The following is a 24094-nucleotide window of genomic DNA, read 5'->3' on the forward strand; positions in this document are numbered from 1 at the left end:
GGATTCGAAACTTCACAGCTCAGTCTCCTGCTCCAACTCCGTTCAGTACTCGCTTCGTTACCTAAAATAGACAAAACCAAATTATTTCATAAAATCTGTTTCTGTAAAGAAAGCCAAAAAGTGCTGGCTCCTTGGGGGAGAAGGTTATTAGTATTTGCAGGGTAGTGTTCAGTACTCCAATGTTTGTAAGGCTTCCTGCCTGATTTGTGGTGTTGGTGGGACCCCAGATTATCTTTTGTCTTTGTCACCTACATGCACAATCTGAATAATACAAAAAACCTCACTGCCTTGGAAGGGTTAACTGCTCATCTGTTTCACCCAGCTTAGTTAATTCAGCAGCTAAAAAGCTACTGCTTGGAGTGATAACTCTAAATATAAAAACTCAAAACAGCACGTAAGGGGAACACTGATTCGTCCAAATTTTTCTCTCTCTTTTAAAAAGAAACCTATAAGTATCATTTGGGGTCATTGTTAAAAATCTTATCTTGGTTGTTAGCCTTTTTTAGAGGCCAAATGATGATGGTCACTAAATTCCTCCCGGGAACACAACTGTCGATCACATATTCAAATGTTGTGAACCACACAACCCTCCTGTGTTCTAGTTCTCCAGAAAAAGAGGACCCACGGGACGTGGGTACATAGAAAGGGATTTATTTTAAGGAACTGGCTCATGCAGTTGTGGGGGCGGCTAGTCCAAAATCTGCAGGGTGGGCCAGCAGTCTGGAGACCCGGGGAAGAGCTCGGGCTGTGGCTCAAGTCCAAAGGCAGTCTGGAGGCAGAATTCTCTCTCCTTCAGGGGAAGCACGATCTTTCTTTTAAAGCTTTCAACCTATTGGATGAGGTCCACCCACATTATGGAAGGTGATCTGCTTTACTCAAAGTCAACTGATATACAAGTTAATCTCATCTAAAAACCACTTTCACAGCAACATCTAGACTGGTGTTTGACCAAATATCTGGGCACCATGGCTTAGCCGAGTTCACCTAGAATTAACCATCACACTTGCCCTGCTCCTTGGGGTGGAACTTGGGCCCTCGTCTGAGGTCTTACATTTGGCAGCCTCTGGGGAGCTGCCTCTGACGGAGGCAAGTCCAGGTCCCCACACCCCCACAGGGTGGCTTGGCCATTTTACGGCTGGGGAAACCAAGTCCTAGCAAAAGGTTCCACGAATTGGTCCCAGGATCGTAAGAGGCCTGGGGGTAGAGTCAGGACAAAATCTTGCCTCATGGGATGGTGGCTCCCAGCTCTTTCCACCGCAATCGTTGGCTCCAGCAGGGCCTGAGCTCGCCGGGGACATTCTCATTTCACTTCTGACTTGGAATATTACAGCCAAGCCTGAGCCCATTCAAACCAGAAACTCTGGGGGAAGAAAATCAACTGACTTCCTGGATGTGCCTTCGCGTTCCCATCCCCCACTGTCCCACGGGGCAGAGCGCTGCGCCCAGCGGCCACACACAGAGCCATCCACAGAGGGACTTCTCTTTGAAAAGTGCTTTATTTCAACAAGATCTACGTTGGTGCATGGAAACATATCAAAATGTTACAGAAACGCGTCGCCCCTACTGAGGCCTTGTCAAATTACGACATGATCCCTAGATGCATCCGTTTGTAAGTTCAGAACCCAACAGTGAACCTGGTCATGTACCATTGCAGAGGGCAAATTATGATTAAGAAAAGGATACGTCACAAAGCTAAAACAAGTGGGGAAACCCTCAAGGACACTAACAGTAGTAACACACCAGAAACCATCGGCCGGGGAAGCAGGTTTGCGATCGGCTGGGAAGACTCCAGGGGTAAACTGAGGCTCTCCCTTCACCGCTTGTCCACATCTTGTGCTTGGGTAAAATGCAGGGGGCACTGTAACCTCCCACGATGGGGTCACCACTTTCAGTCCCGTCTGAAAGGCAGGTTGCTACATTCATTTTTCTCTCTCCCCCTCTCGGAGACCACTGCTCATCTCCTGACTCAGGCAGGAATTTGTGTACAACTTAAGCAGCAACTCAAAAACGTGGGTTGCGGCATGGGGACGCAGGAGACTTGCTCTGCTTGCTGTCTCGGCCCCCACATCACGGTTTGGCCACGAGGCCCTGAAATTCCCTTGTTCGTACAGAAATTTCTCTCTTGGCGATGTATCCAGGGCACCATATTTCTCCATGTTAATAAGGAGCTTTGCATTTTTTATTTTTTTTTAACAGAGCCTCTCTTAAGAGTTTCTTGCGCTTCTGGGATCCGTTGCTCCTCTTCCTTCTGACATTCTGAAATAACCACCCAACTCTGCAGAAAAGAATTCGTGCCAAGAAGTTTTGCATCTGAGAACAGATCTGTGTGTGTGTCATTGTATTTCAAAGTCTAAGCTACAGTGATGATAAAATGTCTTCATCTGGGGATCTCCAGGAGAGAGGATTATTGTTTTCTTTCCATAGGGAGGAGGGAAGGGTGCAAATATTTCTCCTTGAAGTCTCAGACCAAAACCCCAGTCCCCGCATTTTTCTCGAAGGTGGGTGGCTAATTTGAGCTCCTCCCTCCTCAACCTCGCTTAGAATCCAAGTCCACCGGCCTGGTGCACACTCCTCACCAGCACGTACAGGCAAGCCAAGCCTGCTATCTGTGCTTCTCAGTCTCTCCCCAAGGTATCCCCCCCACCCCATGTAACTCATCACCTGTCCACTCATGTGATCACCGAGAACGTGACCTTGTGCTTAATCTCACCATCACCTAGGGGAGCGGACCCCCTCCCCAGCCAGATGGACTCAGGCTTTTCCTTCATTTGATCACCTTGTAACATAAACCCCTAGAAAAAGAAAGCCAGATGTGGCTCTACTGCTTTTCACAAGTTAGGGGGAAAAACCTATAAATTGGCCTTTTGTTCCTCACACGATTTCAGGTTCATTGCACACAATTACATAACCCCTTACAAATCGGTACAGGAATTCAAAGCTGCCAGGCCATGTGATACCAGTGAGAAAATCCGGCTCCACACTGCGGTGAAGTGTCTCTGTTTCAGCCACTGCTATTTCAAAGGCCCTTTCCAAAATTCCTGATCGGGTTGTTAGGAAGTAAGAAATGATCTCCAAACAGGGTGGGCCAAAATGCCACAAGGTACGGCCCACATTACGTGGAATGTATCCTGTAAGATGCGATTTCCCCTGGCTTCCACCCTGAATCCCTCCCGCCCCCCATCTTTAAAAAGCCAGGTCTACCTTAGCATCACTTTCTCGGCAAGGGATCCGGCAAACCTGACGTTTTGCAACATCGCCATATTTAAACTATCGTAGTGCTAGTACAAATCAAAGAGAACGCTTATGAACCAGAAATAGCTGTCCCACAAAAGTTAGTGGTTAGTAGTTTGCTTTGTGGGGGTTTTTCTGCCTCGCGCACCAAGGAGAATTACTGGGGCCAACAAAGGCTGCGAACATTCAAAATAAAAAGAACTGGAAGAGAAGTTTAAGTCATTTTCTCAAAGGCAAGACTCAGGAAGTGTGTTTGCATTCACAAACCCGCTCTCGCCCATCTGTATGTAACAAAGGAAGCCTCTCCCGCCCCCGGGGTTTTCTGTGCATTTAGCAGCGGCCCACGGAGATGTCTGATTGAGACTAAGGTCGCCGGATTTCCAGTCCACACCCCACAGGGCTGGTGGCGCTGTCCCCGAGGAGGAGGTCGCCTTGCTAAGAGACCCCCGGCAACACGCCAGGTGGCAGCGTGCCATCTTTTTGAAAATCAACAATGAGACCACAGCTGTGAGCCACCTACAGAGGCCACGGAGGCCACAGGGGACAGCAGGGGGCAGGAACCTCTCTGCTGCAAACCTCCACCTTCCTTGCAGGTGCTGACCACTGGCACTCTTCCTTGGAGGGGAGGTGAAGAGATGGGGAATCTCTCCACCACCAAGGCTGAGACCCCTGATGTCAGGAGCTCCTGGCCTTGCTTGGTTGATCTCCCAGCCAGGCACCCTGCCCCCATGCATCTATCAGTCCCTCTTCAAACTGTGTCAGCCATACTGTTGCCCAGCTGCCCGGAAGTCTTCCTGATGGGGACCCCACGGGGACAGACTGTCCTGCCCTTTCCCTGCATTGGGGTCTGCTCTAAAGATCACCCAGGTGGCTGCTCAGAGGGGCCGAAAGAGAAGCTCCACCCTCCCTGTGCAGCCCGACCTGGGCCCCACCCCGGTCAATAGCAGCCTCCTCACCCTTGGGAAGACCATCTCCACACACGAGGTGAGGGCCACTTGCAAGAATCCAGTGGTTGGAAAGACTGAAGCCTTGACTTCAAACACATGGCTTCAGTATCAAGATAGTGCAGGAATCTCCCCTGGTGGTATGAAACGGGCCGGGCTCACAGGCCTGTCATTTCTGCAAGGAGCCTCTACACTTCCCTAAAGAGGGAAACTCTCTGGCCACCCCAGAACGAGGCCAGGCCCCGGCCACACTAGCCAGCTTGCCACGTACAAACTGGTGAGACCCTTCCCTCAACTCACGGAGGCACCAAAGAGTTGGGGCCGGCAGCCTGGCATGCTTAGCGCATCAGGCTCCTCTCCTGTCTCCTAGACGTGGCCGTGGAGGCGAGGACAGAGGCAGAATCCGCACAGATCATCACATATGTCTTTGTTATTTAAAACAATCCAAGTTTCCAGTGTAAAAACGTGTGGGCCTACTGCAGCTACCCCAAGGACGGTTTATCTTTTTCCATCGCACCCCCCAGGAGCATGGGGCTGTTATTTTGTTAATTTCCAATCCCCAATCCTGTTACGTGTACAGGGAGAATCTCTACTAACATATAAATATCCCAAATGGTGCGCTGGCTGAGTCCCCTCCCTTCTAAACGTGTGTGGCTTGCTCCCTGGCACTGGAGGAGAGAAATCTTCCCTCCGACTTAAACCCCTCGGATTGGTGACTCGTCTGATTTTCCCCGTCTCGGCCAGCCTACCTGCAAGCCCCTTGGCACTTGTGCTGGTTGTTTGGAATTCAATGGCATGTGAATGTCAGGTAGGCACGTGGATACACACACTTACAGTGCACGCACGCGCTCATGTGCGGACACACGCCCATGCACACATTTTGGGTCCTTATAACAAAATCAAAAGTCCTTGTGAGTGAAAGAAAGGAGTGGAGCACAGGGTTCCAGGGATGGGGAGTTGTCTGCTGGCTTCCCCATCCTGCTCCGGGCAGCAAATGGTGGCTTGGTGGGAGCTGGAGAGGTCTGCATCTAAAGGTTTCCACGGAAGGAAGGCACCCAGCTTCCTGTGCGTCTTCTCATGTCAGCGGCGGCCCCTGTGGCATCTGGATCCCCTCCCTCTTGTGGCTCAGATTGTTGCTGGGGTCTCAGCCATCTCTTCCAGCCTCTGCCGGATCATTAGCCGGAGCACGGTGTACCTGGGGACAGGAACAGCTGCGGTGGACAGCGGAAGGCAACACACACCCCCTCTTGATCTTTCCCCACCACCCGGGCCACAGGGGCCACCTGTCGCTCCTTCTGCTTCTATCACAGGCCCAGCCATCCGCCACTTTGTGGCTTGTGTTCATTTCCACACCCAGAGGACAGGAACTGAACAGACCAAATCCAAAGTGGACAACTTGACTATAGTTAGACACTCTGGCAAAAAGAAGGATGGGAAGGCGAAACCGAAACACCAACAGTAAGGGTTCCGCTAACCGAGTGCTGACTAGGCCCAAGGCTCCACGACACAGGAGCACGGGATCCTCACCTGAGCTGGACCATACGCAATTGCCATTATTTGACTACTTGGGCAGGGGGGGCTACAACAGCAGCGGCAACTTCGTATGGTTCAACCTAATATCAGCACCCGCATTTTGCGGGACAGGCTATAACAACTACCAAACGTGGGTGTCCATGACTTGTCTCCACCCTCTCCCTGAACTAATAAAGCAGCGCGGACGCTGGAGTGTGTACGGCTGTAGGACTAACGGGAACATTCCTTAAGTCCAGGGCTTGGCACCGCACAGCAAAAGCCATCTTAAAAGTTTGGCACATAGTAAGTGTTCAATAAATATTAACTGCTATCATACTAGCTATTATCATTGATACAGTAAATATTATCGGTGTTATTCGCCAGTGGCAGAAGTCAATCAACTGTCCCGCTGTATCCATGAAAAGCAGCCCGATTTATGGCTAACCATGGCAAAAAATATCATAAAACATAACCAAAAACATCAAAGTCACAATAAAAAAAAAAACCCACCCCCGAGAAATAGGGTGAAACAGGTGATGGGGATTAAGAGGTACAAACTTCCGGTTATGAAATAAAAAGTCACAAGGATGAAAAGCATAGGGAATACAGTCAATAATACTGTAATAATATATGGTGACAGATGGTGACCACACTTGCCGCGCACGGTGAGCACTGAATAATGCATAGAATTGCTGAATCGCTACGCCATACGCCTGAAACAAATATAACATTGTATGTCAACTATACTTCAACCAGGATTTTTTTTTTAAATCCTCCCCAGAGAGAAGCTTTACTGGGCTTTTCAACCCAAATGCAATTTCCAGAAGAGAAATGTTGAGAAGGGAGAAGGGTAGGAGGAAAGGATTTCATAGGTAGGGCTGTTCAGATTACTTTCCACTGCTAAGATGGCTTTCTCTGGCACGCTTTTATGTCCCACATCAAAATGAGACGCTGGCCTAAGAAGCAAAGAGACCAACACACTTATGTTTTGTGTCCCCATCTGAGATCCACATTTGTCACGGGAAGCCCCCAGAAGAAGGTCCATGGGACCCAGGCCCACACAGCTGCTCAGCACAGTCCCTGCAAGGCACCTGAACACCTGGGCTCCCTACGGCCCTGGGAGAAGCCCAACCAGCCGCCCTGGGGCCATGCGTACTTGCGTATCAGCTTCTTGACTTCCCGGTCTTCTTCCTCTTGGAGCTTCTGAATGAAGCTTTTAAGGACAGGCATCTCGAACTTTATGTACTGGGCCACCTGGGGAGGAAGAAGTAAGTCTGGGGCGCACACACACCCCCTCCCAACCCTATTCCAATTCCTTTTGGTGTCTCTCTTACGTAAGGCCCAAAGCCGCGGGCACCTATTTCTACACGGATCCAAGATTTCCTTAAAGGCGGTAGCCAAGCCTGTTCTTCTCAAGGCTGGCATCGAGATGGCTCCCTATACGTGATACAGATCTCCTAACTTCTCATTTCTCGTCCCCATGTATCCAGTCCACGACAAGGTGAAATCAAACATGGAAAAGCACTTTCTCCTGATGCAGCAATGCAGAGGAAAACCTGACCCATGGTATTCAATAAAACTCCGTGTTCGCCCCTAAGAGGATTTATGGAACCGTGGCTCAGGATGATGGTTTGCATCTCGAGTCTCAAGCAGGCGTCCAAATGGGAGCTTACTCTGGAGAGGCTGTGGGGGTGAGGGTGGTTCCCGGGTGAGCCATCTGTCACCCCCCACAAGAATCCCCACCCTACTTTATCAACTCTTCTCCACGGGAAAAGTGTATTTCTCCACCCTATTCATGGCTACGTGACTTGTTTTGGTCAATGGAATGTGTGTGGACGTGATGTAAGACACAACTGAGTGGAGGCTTCAAAGGAGCTTACGTGGTTTTGCCTGGTTACTTGCACTACAGGCACCTGCCATGAGAAGTGTACCTCAGGGAGGCACTACCCCTTAGGCCTGGGTCTCTGAATGAGACATGAAGTGCACACCTGAACTCAACCCACAGCCCCCAGCAGAGCTGCTGCTATTCGCCTGCGGCCTCCTGAGAAAAAGGTAAATGCTGTTGTAAGCAGCTAAGATTTGGGGATGTTTGTTACCACAGCAAAAGCTGACTGATGCATAAGATAAGGTAAAATCACTGCTAACTTCTTGAAGCCGCTAAGAGAGGTTTGCAGAAACTTCTCGGGCCTCTTACAGTACCCCAGAAAGGCTGAAGACATTTACTCCTTCCATGGAAACCACTTGGTGCCTGAGCCTACCTCCAACAAATCCCCAGGGCATACCCTCAGTCTAGCCTCTGCGTTCATTCTCCCTGCTAATGGCTTCAAGGAAATCCGGTATTGAGGAATGGCAGCAAAATGGGACATGGCCCTTGGCCAAAAAAGTCAAGCTATACCCCAGTTGCAGGTAACCCAACCAAATCCCCACCCACCTGAGGACAGACCAGCCGACCAAAAGGGGACTCACATCATAGGTGACTTCCTCCACCTGGTCCTTCTCCATAAGAAACACTTTGGAGACCTGCTCACACGGGCCCTGGAGGATTCGAGCTACCAGCGGGTAATCGGTGTTCTTGAGCTTCTGTTTCTCTGTAACACACACACAGCCAGGAGAAGCCCTGAGTTCGGCCTGAAGCCCTTCTCACCATAAGTATGGCCAACTCAGGGGCCCAAATGGCCCAGGCACCTTAAGAGATGCAGCCACGTAAATCAGGAGACTGAATAGTGAATGAACAATTCTTGTTCAAAGCAACCATTCCCTCCCCCCTCTCCCTAACAAAACTACCATGCTCAAATCCTTTGGAAGATACTCTACTGGAGGAATTGGTCTTATCTACCTCTTAAGAACATCCAGTTCCTCTTTAAATAAGCAGTTACGTTTTAGTGTTTGTTTCCTGACCACATACGGCATTCCCCAGTGGACTCAGCCAGTGAGCCCACTGGCCTTGGAGGCAAACAACATTTGGAGGTTTCCAAAAGCCAAACGACAAGCAAATGAGGCAGAGGTTTGGTTTGTTTGTTTGTTTGCTTTTTCCTGTTTTGAGTGAAGTAAAAATGTTCAAGTACACGGTATTTTTCAGACTTACCACCGCTGGTATGGACCACATACAAAGCAAACTCTTCTGCGGAATTCTCGATCTGAACCAGAAACAAAAGATACTTGGAGGAAGCACATATTCACACATCCCAAGCCCGAGCCATTCCTTCTTGAATGCCACAAAGCTCAATTAATTTTAGGCAACTTTTGAGGGGGGGCTATTTATCTACAGCTCTCAGAGGGGATGAGGAGAGGGGGCAGGCCAGGAACTTCACCAGTCACAGCAGATAATCAGGGCTGATGCTTCCTGCACCCTGCCAAGCACAGCGTTCCACACTTTGCATGCGTTCATTCATCTAAGGCTCCTGACAACCACTCAATGGGGTCCCATTAACCCTCATTTTACAGACAAGGGAGCAGAAGCACAGGGAGTTTTAGTAAGTTGCTCAGCTCATCCATGCAGCAGGTGATGGCTGGGGATTCGAACCCAGAGCCTGCGCCCTTAGGCCACTGAGCGACACTGGCCTCAATAAAAATAAGAATCTCTGACTCCAAAAGATAAGGGGATGATTCCTATAAAGGGATTGTGGAAAACAGAGTAACAGGACTTTAAAAAAACTCATGCACTATAATTTACACATCTACTGAAGTTCCTTTTTAAAAAAAATTTTGGGGGGCGCCTGGGTGGCTTGGTTGGTTGAGCATCCGACTTCGGCTCAGGTCATGATCTCACGGTCCGTGAGTTCGAGCCCCACGTCAGGCTCTATGCTGACAGCCAGAGCCTGGAGCCTGTTTCGGATTCTGTGTCTCCCTCTCTCTCTGCCCCTCCCCTGTTCATGCTCTGTCTCTCTCTGTCTCAAAAATAAATAAAAACGTTAAAAACAATAAAATAAAATAAAATAAAATAAAATAAAATAATTTTTTTAATGTTTATATTTGAGAGAGAGAGTGAGCATGAGAAGGGGAGGGGCAGAGAGAGGGGACAGAGGATCTAAAGGGGGCTCTGTGCTGACAGCAGAGAGCCTGATGCGGGGCTCGAACTCACAAACTGTGAGACTGTGATCTGAGCTCAAGTCAGACGCTCAACTGACCGAGCCACCCAGGCGCCCCCTGAAGTTCCTTTTTCAGAGTCGGTTCCCCAAATGTGTTTCAGAAGTCAGTCTGTACACAGAGCCCCAAACCAGGCATCAGGCCTGGGGTCTCAGAATCCCCCGCAAGTTGCCCAACAGGCTCCCGGCCTCACCTCCGGGCTTTGGACTCAGCGGGTCTAATTCAGGGCCAGGGCCTGAGAAGCTCTGCTTTGCTGACAAGCTCCCACGTGATGCTGATGCCGCAGGGTCTGAAGAACCAAACCGTCTGCCCGGTGCCCCCTTACCACACACTCTCCATGGCCCCCCTTTCCACCCCGGGCACATGCACCAGCCATCCCAGGCCAGCCAGCAGAAGGAACTTGCCTTAAATTTGTTAAGCAGCAGCTTCAGGACCTGTGGGGTGGTCATGGTGCTGTTGATGCGGACGTTGGTGACAGAACCATAGGCTGGCGTGAACACTGACGTCTGTCAATAGAGAGGTCTGGTTCAGGCTGGCAGTGGGGACAAGGACCGGGGCACTAAAACTTGGGTGTCCAGGCCCCGCGACCTGGGGTACAGGGCCCAGTGACAATGGCACTTACCCTGTGCACCCTGAGAGCCCCCTGATGGCCTGGCAAGCAGTGGGCCTTAATGTCAATAAGGCCGCCCTGGGCTTTGCCTAACTCAGGAGCTCATCGCCCACCCACCGCCCCTGAGGGAGTCTGGGGGTTCTGAGCTTGGCACGTGGCAGGGCGGGGGAGGGGGAATAGACCCAGATAAGGAAGACCTCCTCTCCAGATAAAACACGCACGAGGCCCCCTCCACTGTGACTTCCACACAAGGTCTCTGACCGCTCTCCCATGATGCACTTGCTTCCGGGGCTCGGTTCGGACCAGGCAGCAGGAGGAAAGAGGGTCAGCTAGCTTTGGGAGAGGCAGGCGGTGCAGGGACGCCCCTGCCTTGAGTCCTGCATCTCTGTGTCAGGGGCAGCACTTAGCTCACAGAAACGGGAGACCCCACAGCAGCTAAGAGGCACGCAGTGTAGGAAGTGGGTAATGTGTGGATTTTCCGGGGAGTGGGGAATGGCTCTGATGTTTGTGGGGTCATCTCACCCACCACCCTGAGGGGACTCCTGATCTGGGGTCCCTCACCCCTCACAGGGCCGGCAGAGCCTGAAGCCCACCCACAACCCAAAGACGGAACAGCAAACACTTGGCTTCCCACACGTCTGCGGCCTCGAGGGGGCGGCTGCCCGGGGAGAGACCTTATTCCCTTGAGGCTCCCCAGGCCCCCGACCCCCCCCCCATCCTCTCTACCTTGTGGTTGTAGAAATGGCCATTGATGGAGAATCGGTGGCGTCTGATTCGCCTCTGGTCACTGGGTGTCCTCACGTTGCCACGGCGACGCACCCCAACGTCACTGCGCGTGCGCATCAGCTGTGGGGTGTCTTCCTGCAGGGTCTTCAGGCCCCTGGAGTCTAAGAGGGAAGGGAGAAACGAGCTCTGTCTGCCTGGACCCGGGACGTGGCAGTTCGCACACAGTACCCTTTTTGTGGCCAACGCTACGGTACCCACGGCCGCCTCCCCCAAAATGTGTTTCATAAAAACAGTATTTCCCGCTGGGGGGGGGGTAGGGGTGGAAACATATGGTATGACGCACTGAGAAGCAATCCAGTGACAAGGTTCAGAGCACAGACTTCAGAGCCAGATTCCCAGGGTCAAGTCCCAGCTCCACCACTGCCATGTATCATGAACCCCTCTATGCCTCAGTTCCCTCACCTATAAAATGGGCATCACGGAATTGTTGTGAGAGTTTAGTGAATTAATTCACACAAAGCACTTAGAATAGCGCTTGGCACAGGATAAGCACGACATAAGGACGTGCAAGATATAGCAAGCTGACAATATCTTCAAGATTACACATGTGCATAGCCTCAGAACCAGAAATTCCACTTGGAAGAATCCTACAGACACTGATGAATGTGCGAAATGACACGTGTACAAGGCCACTAACTGCAACCTTGTTTGTCACAGCAAAAGCCTGGAATGACTTGGGGTGCCTGGGTGGCTCAGTTGGTTAAGTGTCAGACTCTTGATTTCGGCTCAGCTCACGATCTCATGGTTCTGTGGGATCAAGCCCCATGTGGGGCTCCGAGTTGACGGCATGGAGCCTGCTTGGGATTCTCTCTGTCCCTCTCTCTGTCCCTCCCCCGCTCATGTGTTCTCTCTCTCTCTCAAAACAAATAAAAGACTGGAATGACTTCAACGTCTATCAGCAGGGAGTGATCCACATTTCTTCACACAATGGAAAGAACACAGAAGTTCTTCATGGATTTGTACAGAACAGTCCTCAAAACAAACTAATAGAAACAGGGATGTACAGGGGCGCCTGGGTGGCTCAGTTGGTTAAGCGTCTGACTTCGGCTCAGGTCATGATCTTGCTCGGTTTGTGAGTTCAAGCCCCGCATCGGGCTCTGTGCTGACAGCTCAGAGCCTGGAGTCACCTTCAGATTCTGTGTCTCCTCCTCTCTCTGCCCCTCCCATGCTCATGCTCTGTCTCTCTCTCTCTGTCTCTCAATAATAAATAAATGTTAAAAAAAAAATTTTTTAAAAGAAAAAGAAACAGGGATGTGCAAAATGCTACCCCTTATGTAAATGGGGGAAGAAAAGAAATGACGTCCGACGATAAAGGTATGTTGCTGTGTATTTGCTTGTATTCATATAGAATATCTCGGCAAGATATTCTCACCATGCCTTCAGGTTTTTTCTAGGGAGAGAACCTCTAAGGTGAGTAAACAAAATGGGGAATTTTCACCTGTTTCCTTTGAATCCTCTTTGAATCCTGAACCATGTGAATTTCATTTATTTAATTTACAACATCTATAACCGCATCGGTCTTCACATAAGTGGGCCCAAAGCAGGAGCCCTGCCCTCCACGCACGTACCTGTGGGACTCGATGTCTGTTCACTCTCGGGTGGGGCATCCACTTCTGAGATCTGAATGTTGGGCACGGTGAGGGGCTTCAGGATGGTGCTGGGGAGGCAGAAAGCAAAAAGAAGCCTGGCTCAGCCCCTGTGGAGAGATACTCCCTCTCCTGCAGGGGGAGCACTTCGCCTGTGCCAGGCAGGGGACCAGCCACACCCTCATGGACGGCCCGTGCTAAGTGTCCCATGAGGCTGGCCTGGCTCCAGGGCTGAGCACTGGGTTGGGAGGGGGTATGTCGGAGAAGAATATGCTCATTCCCAGCATCTGCAGCAACATAAGCACCCAATTCACCAAGGCCAGGATGGAGAACACCGAAGAACAAAATCCACGTGCTATGTGCGTGCAGTTTCTAAGCACATACAGGTTCTATAGCTTCTTTGGGAAACCCTAATAATCTCCGGACAAGATTCCAGTTCGGATCCTTTTCTGTTGTAGGAGTGACTCTAAAGGAATCTAAAAGGAATGGCATCTAAAAGGAATGGAAAGTATCTAAAAGGAATGGAAAGTAACAGGTTGGTTGCCGTGAGGGTCAGGGCCTCATCGGAGGGGCCACTGATGATCGCGTTCTTGGGGCTCCCGGACGGAATGCTCAGCCGAGCTGGAGAAAGGATCACAAGCAGGCAGTCTGAGCAGAGTCCTGGTGTTGCCATGGTAATTGGCAAATGACTCCCCGAAGCCAAAAGGGATAATGACAGCAGCTCAGAGAAGCACACCCAAAATCAACAGAGGATTTGGCTCGAAAGGAGAATCATACTTAACCAATGAGGACCATCCCATAATGAGAAGAGTGTGGGCTCCCTGGCACCCAGCAGAGATGGGACTTATGGTCCAGGGATGATAGTTTTAAAAGACAATAAAAATTGAAAATCTGAAAGAACTTCCTGTTGTAGTAGAACTCTGGACTTCTGACCCTAGAATGGAACTGGTCAGAGCCTCTCAGGAACGGTGAGCACTGGACGCTCACAGGGCCACCGCCCATTCCCGCATCGAGGCAGAAACTGGCCTCAGCATCCTTCTGGACACAATGGTCCAGGCAGTCACGTTATTAGAGCAGGCATCAGAGCTAACATTCTTACGGTTCTGACAACTCTCTCAAAGTACTAGTAGGTTTCAAGAACCAACCAAGACCGCTTGATGTTGCAGGGATGGGGGAAGAAACAAGTGTGCAGAGTGAAGGACCCCTTAGCAGGCTCAGCCGAAAATCACGCGGTCAAACGGCATTTTAAAAATCCTCTCACTTAGGGGACGGAATGCAGCATAGTCTGGGCACTGGGATGCGGCTGTGGAAAGGGCTTGACCCACAGGAAATCAAATATGGTAGAAATGCTGAAATCAGAGTGGAGTGAGAAACCATCAAAAACAGATGAAGCCAGAGAACCTTGACTAGACATCGCAGCGCCTGATGGGATGGGCAACAACTTCCCTCCTAAAATTCCCTTGGAAAGAAAGCAGATCAGCTCCAGGGTTTGGCCACAGTGTAGCTTTCTCTCCACTTTAGAGAAAGATTGATTTGGCTGTGGAGTTTAACAGAACATTCAGCGTGCCCAACAGACAGGGCTTGGTTCTGGGTTAAAACAGAAAACACATCGCTGCGGTTTTGGCTGCGAGGTCGGCACACCCCCCCCACACTCCGGCCCCAGGGCAGCAGGGACCAGTGACAAGTGTCTGGATGGAACACAGCTAGTCGCTTGATACAAAGAACTAAAGTCCCAGAAAGAAGGCCCGGTAAAGAGGGCGGGCCTCACTACAGGTGCTCGGCCACCATCTGGCATCGGAGAGAGGGAAGGAGCAGACCTTCCCAGACTCCCAGCGGGGACCCGGAAGAGAGGGCCTCCCAGACATGCAGAGCTTCCATGTTGGAACCCTAAGTGTCTCCGCAGCAGGGTCATTCTATGAGGAGGGGTCCCCGTGGAGAGGTGCTGGGACACCAGGTGTCCCATCGGAAATCTGTAGGCTAGGCCTGGCTGGCCGCTGGCGGTTCCCCTCAGAGGCTCCGGAATTCTCCATGACGGAGGACTCACTGCTCAGCCAGGTGCTGGCTGGTGCGCCTCCCCTCTCACTCTCATCCAGTGATTGTGGTGACAGGCACAGTGGCCAGATCACACGAACATCTGCTCCTTCCTCCTCCTCCTAAGCCGAGAACAGGTGCACCCGCAGCGCAGGTGGGAGAGTGGGGCGCTGGGGTCAAGGCTCGCTGGATGAAGGTGGCATTTACCAACTCAAGAACACTCAAGAATGGAACCCCCAGACACGCCCGGTCCCCCCCCCGTCCCATCTCTCCCCACTCACCCCTGAGCCCCCAAGTTACAGCCAGAGTGCCAGGAGGAAGAGGATGGCGGGGGGCGAATGCGTTCATTGTCATCTTGCATCTGCAGGCGGATGGGCCGGCGCAACCCCCAGGAGATGTTCAGCAGCCCCTCCACGATGAACTCATCTTCCTCCTGCCCACGGAGCAACTGACACAGTGAGCCAGCCCAGAAAACCCCACCAGCGCCACGCTGAAGGAAAGCTGACAGCACCCTTCTTGATGTGTCCTTGCTGGGCACGCCCAGTTATACTCACACCCCAGCTCCAGGACGCGCCCCACTGCAAACTACCCCGATGACCTCACGGGTCAACACAAAAGTTGCCCTGAAATTCAAGTACATGTGCGTAAATTATAAAAAATGGGGTATTTTTTCAGGCGCCTGGGTGGTTCAGTCAGTTAAGCATCTGACTTTTGATTTCAGCTCAGGTCATGGTCTCACAGTTCGCGAGCTCAAGTCCCACATCCGGCTCTGCGCTGACAGTGCGGAGCCTGCTGGGGATGCTCTCTCTCTCTCTCCCTCTCTCTCTGCCCCTCTCCTTGTGCTCACGCTCTCTCACTCTCTCTCTCTCAAATAAAGAAACTTTAAAAAAAATGGGGTGTTTTTTAATACCTTGCAGAAAAAAGAATACATCTTTTAAAGTGAGACTAACCTTGCTAACAAAGCAAGAGCTAAATTCTTGCATTAGCTATTTCCCCTCCCCTACCAGGGAAAGTGATATGTGTTTAGCCGTAACATGTGTTTAGCAATCTGACCTGCCGGTTGAAGGAGATTCAAAGTAACGTTTCCCCAAGTTGATTCTACAGAATACTAGCTCCTCTAACAGGTCACCTGTTACCTTAAAAAAGGGTGTCAAGTGATCATGAGTTGGGAGACGATGTGTTAATCAGATTTCTTACCAGCAGAACTTCCCAGAGCCTTTAATTAGCTAATGTGCTACCTGACGGCTCTCCACGAGGTGAACAGGTCTTGTAAGGATTCCCAGTTTATACTCAAGGGTTGTTGACTGGTAAGAAATTAAATGTGAAACCCTTTTAAGGGCATCTGCATGTTTTATCCCCAAGAAATTAGTCTCATTGATGACCATGAAACCCTTTCATCATAGAACATTCTGAGAATTTATTCTGTAAGACGCAGCCCAGAAACGTTGTTCAAGGACCTAATCTTGCAAATGGCCCAGCCACAAATTAGAAGAAGTTTTCAGGACAATGCATAAAAGGGTCAGACCTTCTTTCCCAAGTCTCAGAAAAACCCACAGATGTTAGACCTGGGCCACAGCCACATCTTTATGCTGTATAGATAAAGATGACACCTGTCCAATGAACCACTGACCTGGATCCCAGGATCACCCTCAGAGAGGTGGGGGAAGAATAAAAGAAAGCAGGAGATAAGTGAAACAACTTTCATGTGTGGGGGAAGCTTGGGGGGAAAGCTTTATTTAAGAACAGGCCATATGGGGCACCTGGGTGGCTCAGTCAGTTAAGCATCTGACTTCAGCTCAGGTCATGATCTCACGGTTCGTGAGTTCAAATACCACATCAGGCTCTGTACTGACAGCTCAGAGCCTGGAGCCTGCTCCGGAGTCTGTGTCTCCCTCCTCTCTCTGCTCCTCCCCTGCTCCCACTCTGTCTCTCTCTCTCTCTCTCTCTCTCAAAAATACATAAACATTAAAAAACTTTATTAAAAAAGAAAAAAGAACAGGTTATATGTATGCCTTCTAGCTGGTCGAGGCTGGCATCACTACTCTTACCTCACATGATTTAGGCAAAGTAGGACTTTGCCTGGTTTAAGGGCCACAGAAAAAGTCACTGCATCTCACATACTATCCCCAACCAGCCTGCCTTAGTAGTTGAAATTCTACCATCTGACTGATATCTGTTTCTATGGATTAAATCGCCATGGCTAGATAACCTGAAAATGTGTTTAGCATGGTATTACACATATCTTCTTATCAGTCTAGAACACTTGAGTATAAATTACTCTACCAGGCTCCTATATAGCTCATCATCTACCTGATAACAGGCTTTACAGAAATGGATACAGGATGAGTAAGCTTAGATTCAGGATGGGGGCTGGGAAAAGACGGAAGGATAGCAAAGAGCATCCTGGGAAGACACCCTAGGAAGACCGCTACAGCTGTGGGGAAGGGCAGAGCATTTCCTCACAGACCTCACATGATTTGCCGATTTCATGAAAGTCCCCCTTTGGAGGACCCCCCTCACCCCCCGCTCAGCCTCACATCCCCAGAAATGTCCTTGGAACAGAAAAGCTCATCCTCTTTAGAACAAAATGAGCCTGGGGGTATCCTTCCAAAGAACTCCAGGGACACCACTGACATCCTAAATGAGAGGCCTCTCCCAGGGGCAGGAGAGGCAGGGACCCTGAGACCCTAGAGACACGGAGGCAAAGTCTGGCCGGCCCACAGGCCTTCCCCGGGGACGCCTTACCTCACGGTGCCGCAGCTGCAAATTCTGGCCTTCATAGTACAAATTGTAGGTCTTCAGATGCAGGAGAAGTTCGTTCCTTAGGGGAAAAAAATACAAAAGGTGTAACACTCTTAGCTGAAGCCACTGAATGCCGTCATTCCCTCTTTTCTCACCTCTAACCTGGCCTTCAGCCACCCCAGTCTGGGTGTCTGTCCACATGCATGTACACACACACACACACACACACACACAGCCACCACCCCCACCTTCATGTTCCCCCAAGATCCAGGTCAAGAGTAGACACCAACCGTAAGGAACAACTCCAGAAAACCAAGGCAGGCCACGCCTGCTGACGAAGCCTGGCAGTTCTGACCACGCTCCCTAAACCCAAGCTAAATACGCCATCCCCCATGAGGCACAGACTCAGAGGCCAACGCACTACAAAGTCCACAGACAAGGTTTCTCTGGCATCTCCACTGTCTGTCCTCCCTCACATATGCTGTGAGTTAGGACAGGATGATCCCTGTAGGCCTCCGTGAGACTCAGAAACTTCTGGGCTTTTCAGAAAGTTAAAAGGTCTGGACCCCACCAACTTAAGCTTCATAGACATGACCTTAGGGCGTGTTTAAAAACCCACAAACTCCCATCAACAGTGGAGTGGATGAATACAGGGAGCTGAGTCACATAATGGAATATCACATAGCTGCAAGAATATGAACGAGCTACGCACAACACGATGAATCTCACAGACGTTATGCTGAGCAAAAGAAGCCTCACACAAAAGACCACGTATCGTATGGTTCCAGGTATGTAATGTTTAAAATGGGTGCTAGAGGGGCGCCTGGGTGGCTCAGTCGGTTGAGTGTCCGACTTCAGCCCAGGTCATGATCTCGCGGTCCGTGGTTTCGAGCCCCGCATCGGGCTCCGTGCTGACAGCTTGGAGCGCGGAGCCTGTTTCAGATTCTGTGTCTCCCTCTTTCTCTGACCCTCCCCTGTTCATGCTCTGTCTCTCTCTGTCTCAAAAATAAATAAACATTAAAAAAAAATTTTTTTTAAATAAAAAAAATAATAAAATGGGTGCTAGAATTCAGGATAGTGGTTCACCTTGGGGAGCAGTGACCACAAGGGGGCAGAAGGGGGTTCTGGGCCCTGGTAATATTCTATTCTACAAACTTTTATCTTTTTATTGTATTCTAGATGCTTTCGGTTTATTTTATTTTTTGTTTATTTATTCTTTTAAATGTTTATTTCTTTTTGAGAAAGAGAGAGAGCACAAGTGGGGAAGGGGCAGAGAGAGGGGGAACAGAGGGTCTGAAGCAGGCTCAGTGCTGACAGCAGAGAGCCCGACGTGGGGCTCGAACTCACAAACTGTGAGATCATGACTTGAGCCGAAGTCAGACGCTTAACTGACTGAGTCACCCAGGTGGCTCCTTTCAGTTTATTTTTTAAAAAATTTGGGGTTGCTTGGCTGGCTGAGTGGAGGAGCATGGGACTCCTGATGTCAGGGTCATGAGTTCAAGCCCCATGTTAGGTGTGGAGACTGCTTAAGTAAATAAATAAACAAAAAAAAAAAAAAAATGTTTTTTAACTTGCCAATCTCCCTCCGAAGCCTCATATCAGGCCTCCCTAGCTGTTAGATCCTGGTTTCCAGGTGGTCCTCTGGAAACACAGCTCTCCTGAACAAGAAAGAGCAAGGACTTCCCGCCTTTGTGATCAGGGTGAGCCCGCGTTGAACCTGAGAACAGTCTATGGGAAAGTGCATGCTAGCGCCTGGGGGCTGGGAAGGGAGAGGCTTGAGGAGGCTGCCGTGTGCTTTTGCCTCATCTCAGGCAAGAGGTTATGAAGTTCGGTCCCTCTGACTCCAGCCATTTCAACACAGCGATGCGGGGCCACACCAGAGGTCAAAGCTGGCTTGAAATTCCAAGAATCTCCTGCCAAGCTAAACCTAGAAAAATCGGAGTAATTCTATGGAAGCCTAAGTGAATTAGCGAAAAATGCGACTCCAAATAACCTAACGCAAGAGCCGTTTGGCCCTTTTGAACACGCAGATCTCAAATTACTGGTCAGCAGAAGTCCCCGGGGAAATCCGTCAATGAGGAGATAAGAGCGATCCATATCTCACACAACTGCGTGTCTGTATATGGCCAAATATGTGTAAAGGAATTAAAACAATTTGGTGGCAGATAAGCTAAACATTTAGCTCAGATACAGAGCACCCAGCGTGAACAAATCCTGGTGCCGGATATAAAAATACATCCTCAAACAGATAATCTGGAAGAGTCCACTTTGGCTCACACGAGCCAAATATCTGAGCTCGAGAGATTTTCGTACATACAGAGCAATGAAACTGTCTCCTTCTGTTCGGGGGCACCTGAACGTTTAGTCAGAACACCGGCAGCACAGGGACCCAGCCCAGCTGGGACCCCCCCCCCAAAGGGACACCACAGGTAGCACAGCGAGCCACCACCATTAACTCCTCCTCCTGGGAGCCCTCCAGGACACCATCTCTTTGAGCACCCAAGGGTGCCGTGTCTTGAAGGTCTTTACTTCGCGGTCTATGGCCAGGCTCTGGGGGGGCATGTTTTTATCTATAGCACCAACCTTGCTGTGCTGTCACTAGTTCACAATCGGGAGCTTCGCTTCTTCCCCCCGACAGGAGCCCCTGCTCGCCCACATACGGAAGAGACTCCTATGCCAGGGGTTTCCAACCATGTGGGACTGGCCCCTGGGGACACAACACTACAGCAAAAAACCTTACTTGGAGATGTATTTATCTTGTCCACACGGGACTAGGGAGGTTTCGTGACTGTAATCCATTCTTCCTTTCCCTTGTCATCAGAAGGGGAGACCTATATTTGAGAAAAGACACAGGTTAAAGTCAAGTTGTGTCCTCAGGAACTCAGCAGAACCTGGACCAGGGGAGGGAGAACAGGGCTCCCTGTTCCCACCCCCGATCCACAGCAGGGACAGCCCAACGCTGACCCAGGGCTCGTGAGGTGCCACACTGTGGGCTGCTGCCTCCGCTGGCCACAGCCGCTGGGGAAAAACCACCCCAAGACGACAGCCCTTGGAAAGCCCCAGAACAAACGTTCCAGGCACAGAGAATGCTGACACCCAAGGTGGTCCCGAGGACGACCAACAAGCCTTTCCCGAAGATATCTTCACCACACAGCATAGAGATTTGTCTGACAGCGAAGGTTCAAATTCTACTGAGGTAGACTACAGATTGGTCAACTACCTAAAAATGCCCAGAGCGAGCTGGGCCCAATAAATCACAGCATATACATCTATAATCGCCATTAAAATATGACAGCGTTAAAGCCAATTTAATTACCTGGGAACGTGACAATACATTATGAAGACACAGGTTATAAAACTGTGAGTCCGATTTTGTTTAAAATATATGTAAGCATAAAACATGCATATACACATCTATATGAATGGATATCTATATTCAGATACTCAGCTATATACGTCAGGCTTTCTCAGCCTCAGTGCTATTGACATTTGGGGCTAGGGCATTCTTGGTTGTGGGGGCTGTCCAGTGCGTTGGAGGATGTTTAGCAGTATCCCTGGCCTTTACCCACCAGATGCCAGCAGCACCACCAGTCATGACAATCAAAATGTCCCCGGACATTACCCAGTGTCCCCTTGGGGCTAATTTGCCCCTAGTTTAGAACTTCTGGTATATGTACATCTGCATGTAAACGAATGAAGGATTGGCTCTCTCGGGGTAATGGCTTACCAGAAAGTTTTTTCATTTTGTTATGAGCATTTTCAAACATAAAGATTTAGAGTAAGACAATGAACAGCCATGTATGCATGGCTATTCTACCCTTAACACTTACTATATCCTTCATTATCACACATCTGTCCAGCTATACGTTCCTTTATCTATTCAACAATCTATCTTGTTTTTGATGCATTTCAAAGTAAACTAAACGCAAAACAAGTTTCATAACTTAAGATTGAAATCATGTCAAGTGTCTTCTCCAACCACAATGGTATGAACTAGAAATCAATAGTAGGAAGAAAACTGGAAAATCCACAAATATGTAGAAATTAAACAACACAATCCTGAACAATCAATGGGTCAAAGAAGAAACCAAAATGGAAGTCAAGAATACCTTAATACAAACAAAAATGGAAATTCAACATATCAGGGCGCCTGGGTGGCTCAGTCGGTTGAGCGTCCGACTTCAGCTCAGGTCATGATCTCGCAGTTTGTGAGTTTGAGCCCCGCATCAGGGTCTGTCCTGACAGCTCGGAGCCTGGAGCCTACTTTGGATTCTGTGTCTCCCTCTCTCTCTGCCCCTCCCCAGTTCATACTTTCTCTCTCTTTCTCTCAAAATAAACATTTTAAAAACTTAAAAAAAAAAAAAAGAAATTCAACATATCAAAGTTATGGGATACAGCAAAAGCAGTTCTAAGAGAGAAGTTTATAGCAATAAAAACCTGCATTAAGAAAAAAGAAAGATCTCAAATAAACAACCTGAAGGAACTAGAAAAAGAGTAAACAAAGCCCAAAATTAGACGAAGGGAGGAAATAACAATGATCAGAGCAGAAATAAATGAAAGAGAGAAGAGAAAAACAATAGAAAAGACCAATGAAATTAAGCTCGTTTTTTGAAAAGATAAACAAAATTGATAAACCTTTAGTAAGATTAAGAGAAAAGACTCAAACAAAATTAGACACGATTTGGACATCATTACAACTGATACCAGAGAAGTACAAAGGATCTTAAGAGAATATTATGAACAATTATATGCCAGCAAATTGGATATCCTAGAAGAAATGGACAAATTCCTAGAAACGTACAATCTACAAACACAGAATCGTGAAGAAAAAGAAAATCCGAATAGACCAAAAGCAAGTAAAATCGAATTAGTAATCATAAACTTCCCAGGTTTTGAAAAGCCCAGGACCAGATGGTTTCCTGGTGAATTCTACCAAACATTTAAAGAAGAATCAATATAGGGCGCCTGGGCGGCTCAGTCGGTTAAGCGTCCGACTTCGGCTCAGGTCGTGATCTCGCGGTCCGTGAGTGCGAGCCCCGCGTCGGGCTCTGTGCTGACAGCTCAGAGCCTGGAGCCTGTTTCAGATTCTGTGTCTCCCTCTCTCTGACCCTCCCCCGTTCATGCTCTGTCTCTCTCTGTCTCAAAAATAAATAAACATTTAAAAAAAAAAAAAAAGAAGAAGAATCAATATCAATTCCTCTCAGATTCTTCCAAAAGAGTTTGAAGAGGAGAGAACACTCCCAAACTCATTTCATGAGGCCAGTGTTACCTTGATACCCTGGTAGCCAGGTGAGCCTCCTACCAGAAAAGAAGCTACAGGCCAATATACCTGATGAGTGCAAATTTAAAAATTCACAACAAAATATTAGCAAACCAAATTCAACAGTGCATTAAAAAGATCATACAACGTGAAGGGCACCTGGGTGGCTCAGCTGGTTAAGCATCTGACCCTTGATTTCAGCTCAGGTCACGATCTCACAGTCTGTGAGATCAAGCCCCACATCAGGCTCTGTGCTGACAGCATGGAGTCTGCTTGTGATTCTCTCTCTCTCCTTCTCTCTCTTCATCCGTCCCTTGTTCATAGGTGCTCGCTCTCTCTCTCTCAAAATAAGTAAATAAATAAACTTTAAATAAAAAGATCACAGAACATGATTAAGTGGGATTTATCCCTGGGATGCAAGGATAGCTCCACACACATAAATCAATAAATGTGATACATTGCATTAACGGAACAAAAGATAAAAATCATATGACCATCTCAACAGACGCAGGAAATGCATCTGACAAAATTCAACATCCTTTCAGGACAAAAACTCCAACCAATTGGGTATAGAAGGAACATACTTCAACATAAAAGAAGCCAGATATGACAAGCCCACAGCAAACATCACACTCAATGGTGAAACCCTGAAAGCTTTTCCTTCTGAGATCAGGAGCAAGACAAGGACGCCCACCCTCTCCCCTCCTATTCAACACAGTCCTGAAAATCCTAGCCAGAACAATCAAGCAGTACAAACGCATACAAGGCATCCAAATCAAAAAAGAAGACATAAAATTGTCTTTGTTTGCAGATGATAGTATCTTATGTATAGAAAATCCTAAGGACTCTACCAAAAAACTGTTAGACTTAATCAATGAATTCAGTGAAGGTACAGCATAAAAATCAGCATGCAAAAATTGGTTGTGTTTCTATCCACTAACAGCAAACTATCTGAAGAAGAGATAAAGAAAACAATCCCATTTACAATAGCATCAAAAATAATAAAATACTTAGGAACAAATTTAGTCAAGGATGTGAGAGATTTGCACACTGGAAGTTACATGACATTGATGAAAGAAATTGAAAACAAATACAAAAACAAACGGAAAAATGTCCCGTGTTCATGGATCAGAAGAATATTGTTAAAATGTCCATAGTACTTAAGGCCATCTCTAGATCAACACAATCCCTATCAAGATTCCAATGGCATTTTTCACAGAAACAGAAGATATAATCCTGAAATGTGTATGGAACCATAAAAGAACTCAAATAGACAAAGCAATCCTGAGAAAGAACAAAGCTGGAG

At 48.7% G+C, this 24094-nt stretch overlaps 1 protein-coding gene across 6 annotated transcripts in view; it reads right to left on the reverse strand.

The window, feature by feature from the left end:
- Positions 1-1477: 1477 nt before the first annotated feature.
- Positions 1478-24094, reverse strand: part of RASSF2 (Ras association domain family member 2) — a 44213-nt gene continuing 21596 nt past the window's right edge. For all 6 annotated transcript variants that reach the window (XM_053200211.1, XM_027069620.2, XM_027069621.2 and 3 more), the window contains exons 2-11: positions 20269-20359; positions 17532-17607; positions 15068-15219; positions 12738-12826; positions 11110-11270; positions 10178-10279; positions 8773-8824; positions 8154-8275; positions 6844-6941; positions 1478-5370 (exon numbers count right to left, since the gene is read on the reverse strand). In XM_053200211.1, the coding sequence (XP_053056186.1) occupies positions 5301-5370; positions 6844-6941; positions 8154-8275; positions 8773-8824; positions 10178-10279; positions 11110-11270; positions 12738-12826; positions 15068-15219; positions 17532-17607; positions 20269-20327 (981 nt within the window). In that variant the 5' untranslated portion in view covers positions 20328-20359 and the 3' untranslated portion in view covers positions 1478-5300. The remainder of the gene's footprint in view (positions 5371-6843; positions 6942-8153; positions 8276-8772; positions 8825-10177; positions 10280-11109; positions 11271-12737; positions 12827-15067; positions 15220-17531; positions 17608-20268; positions 20360-24094) is intronic.

The sequence above is a fragment of the Acinonyx jubatus genome, chromosome A3 (genome assembly GCF_027475565.1).
Source record: "Acinonyx jubatus isolate Ajub_Pintada_27869175 chromosome A3, VMU_Ajub_asm_v1.0, whole genome shotgun sequence".
NCBI classification, from domain to species: domain Eukaryota; kingdom Metazoa; phylum Chordata; class Mammalia; order Carnivora; family Felidae; genus Acinonyx; species Acinonyx jubatus.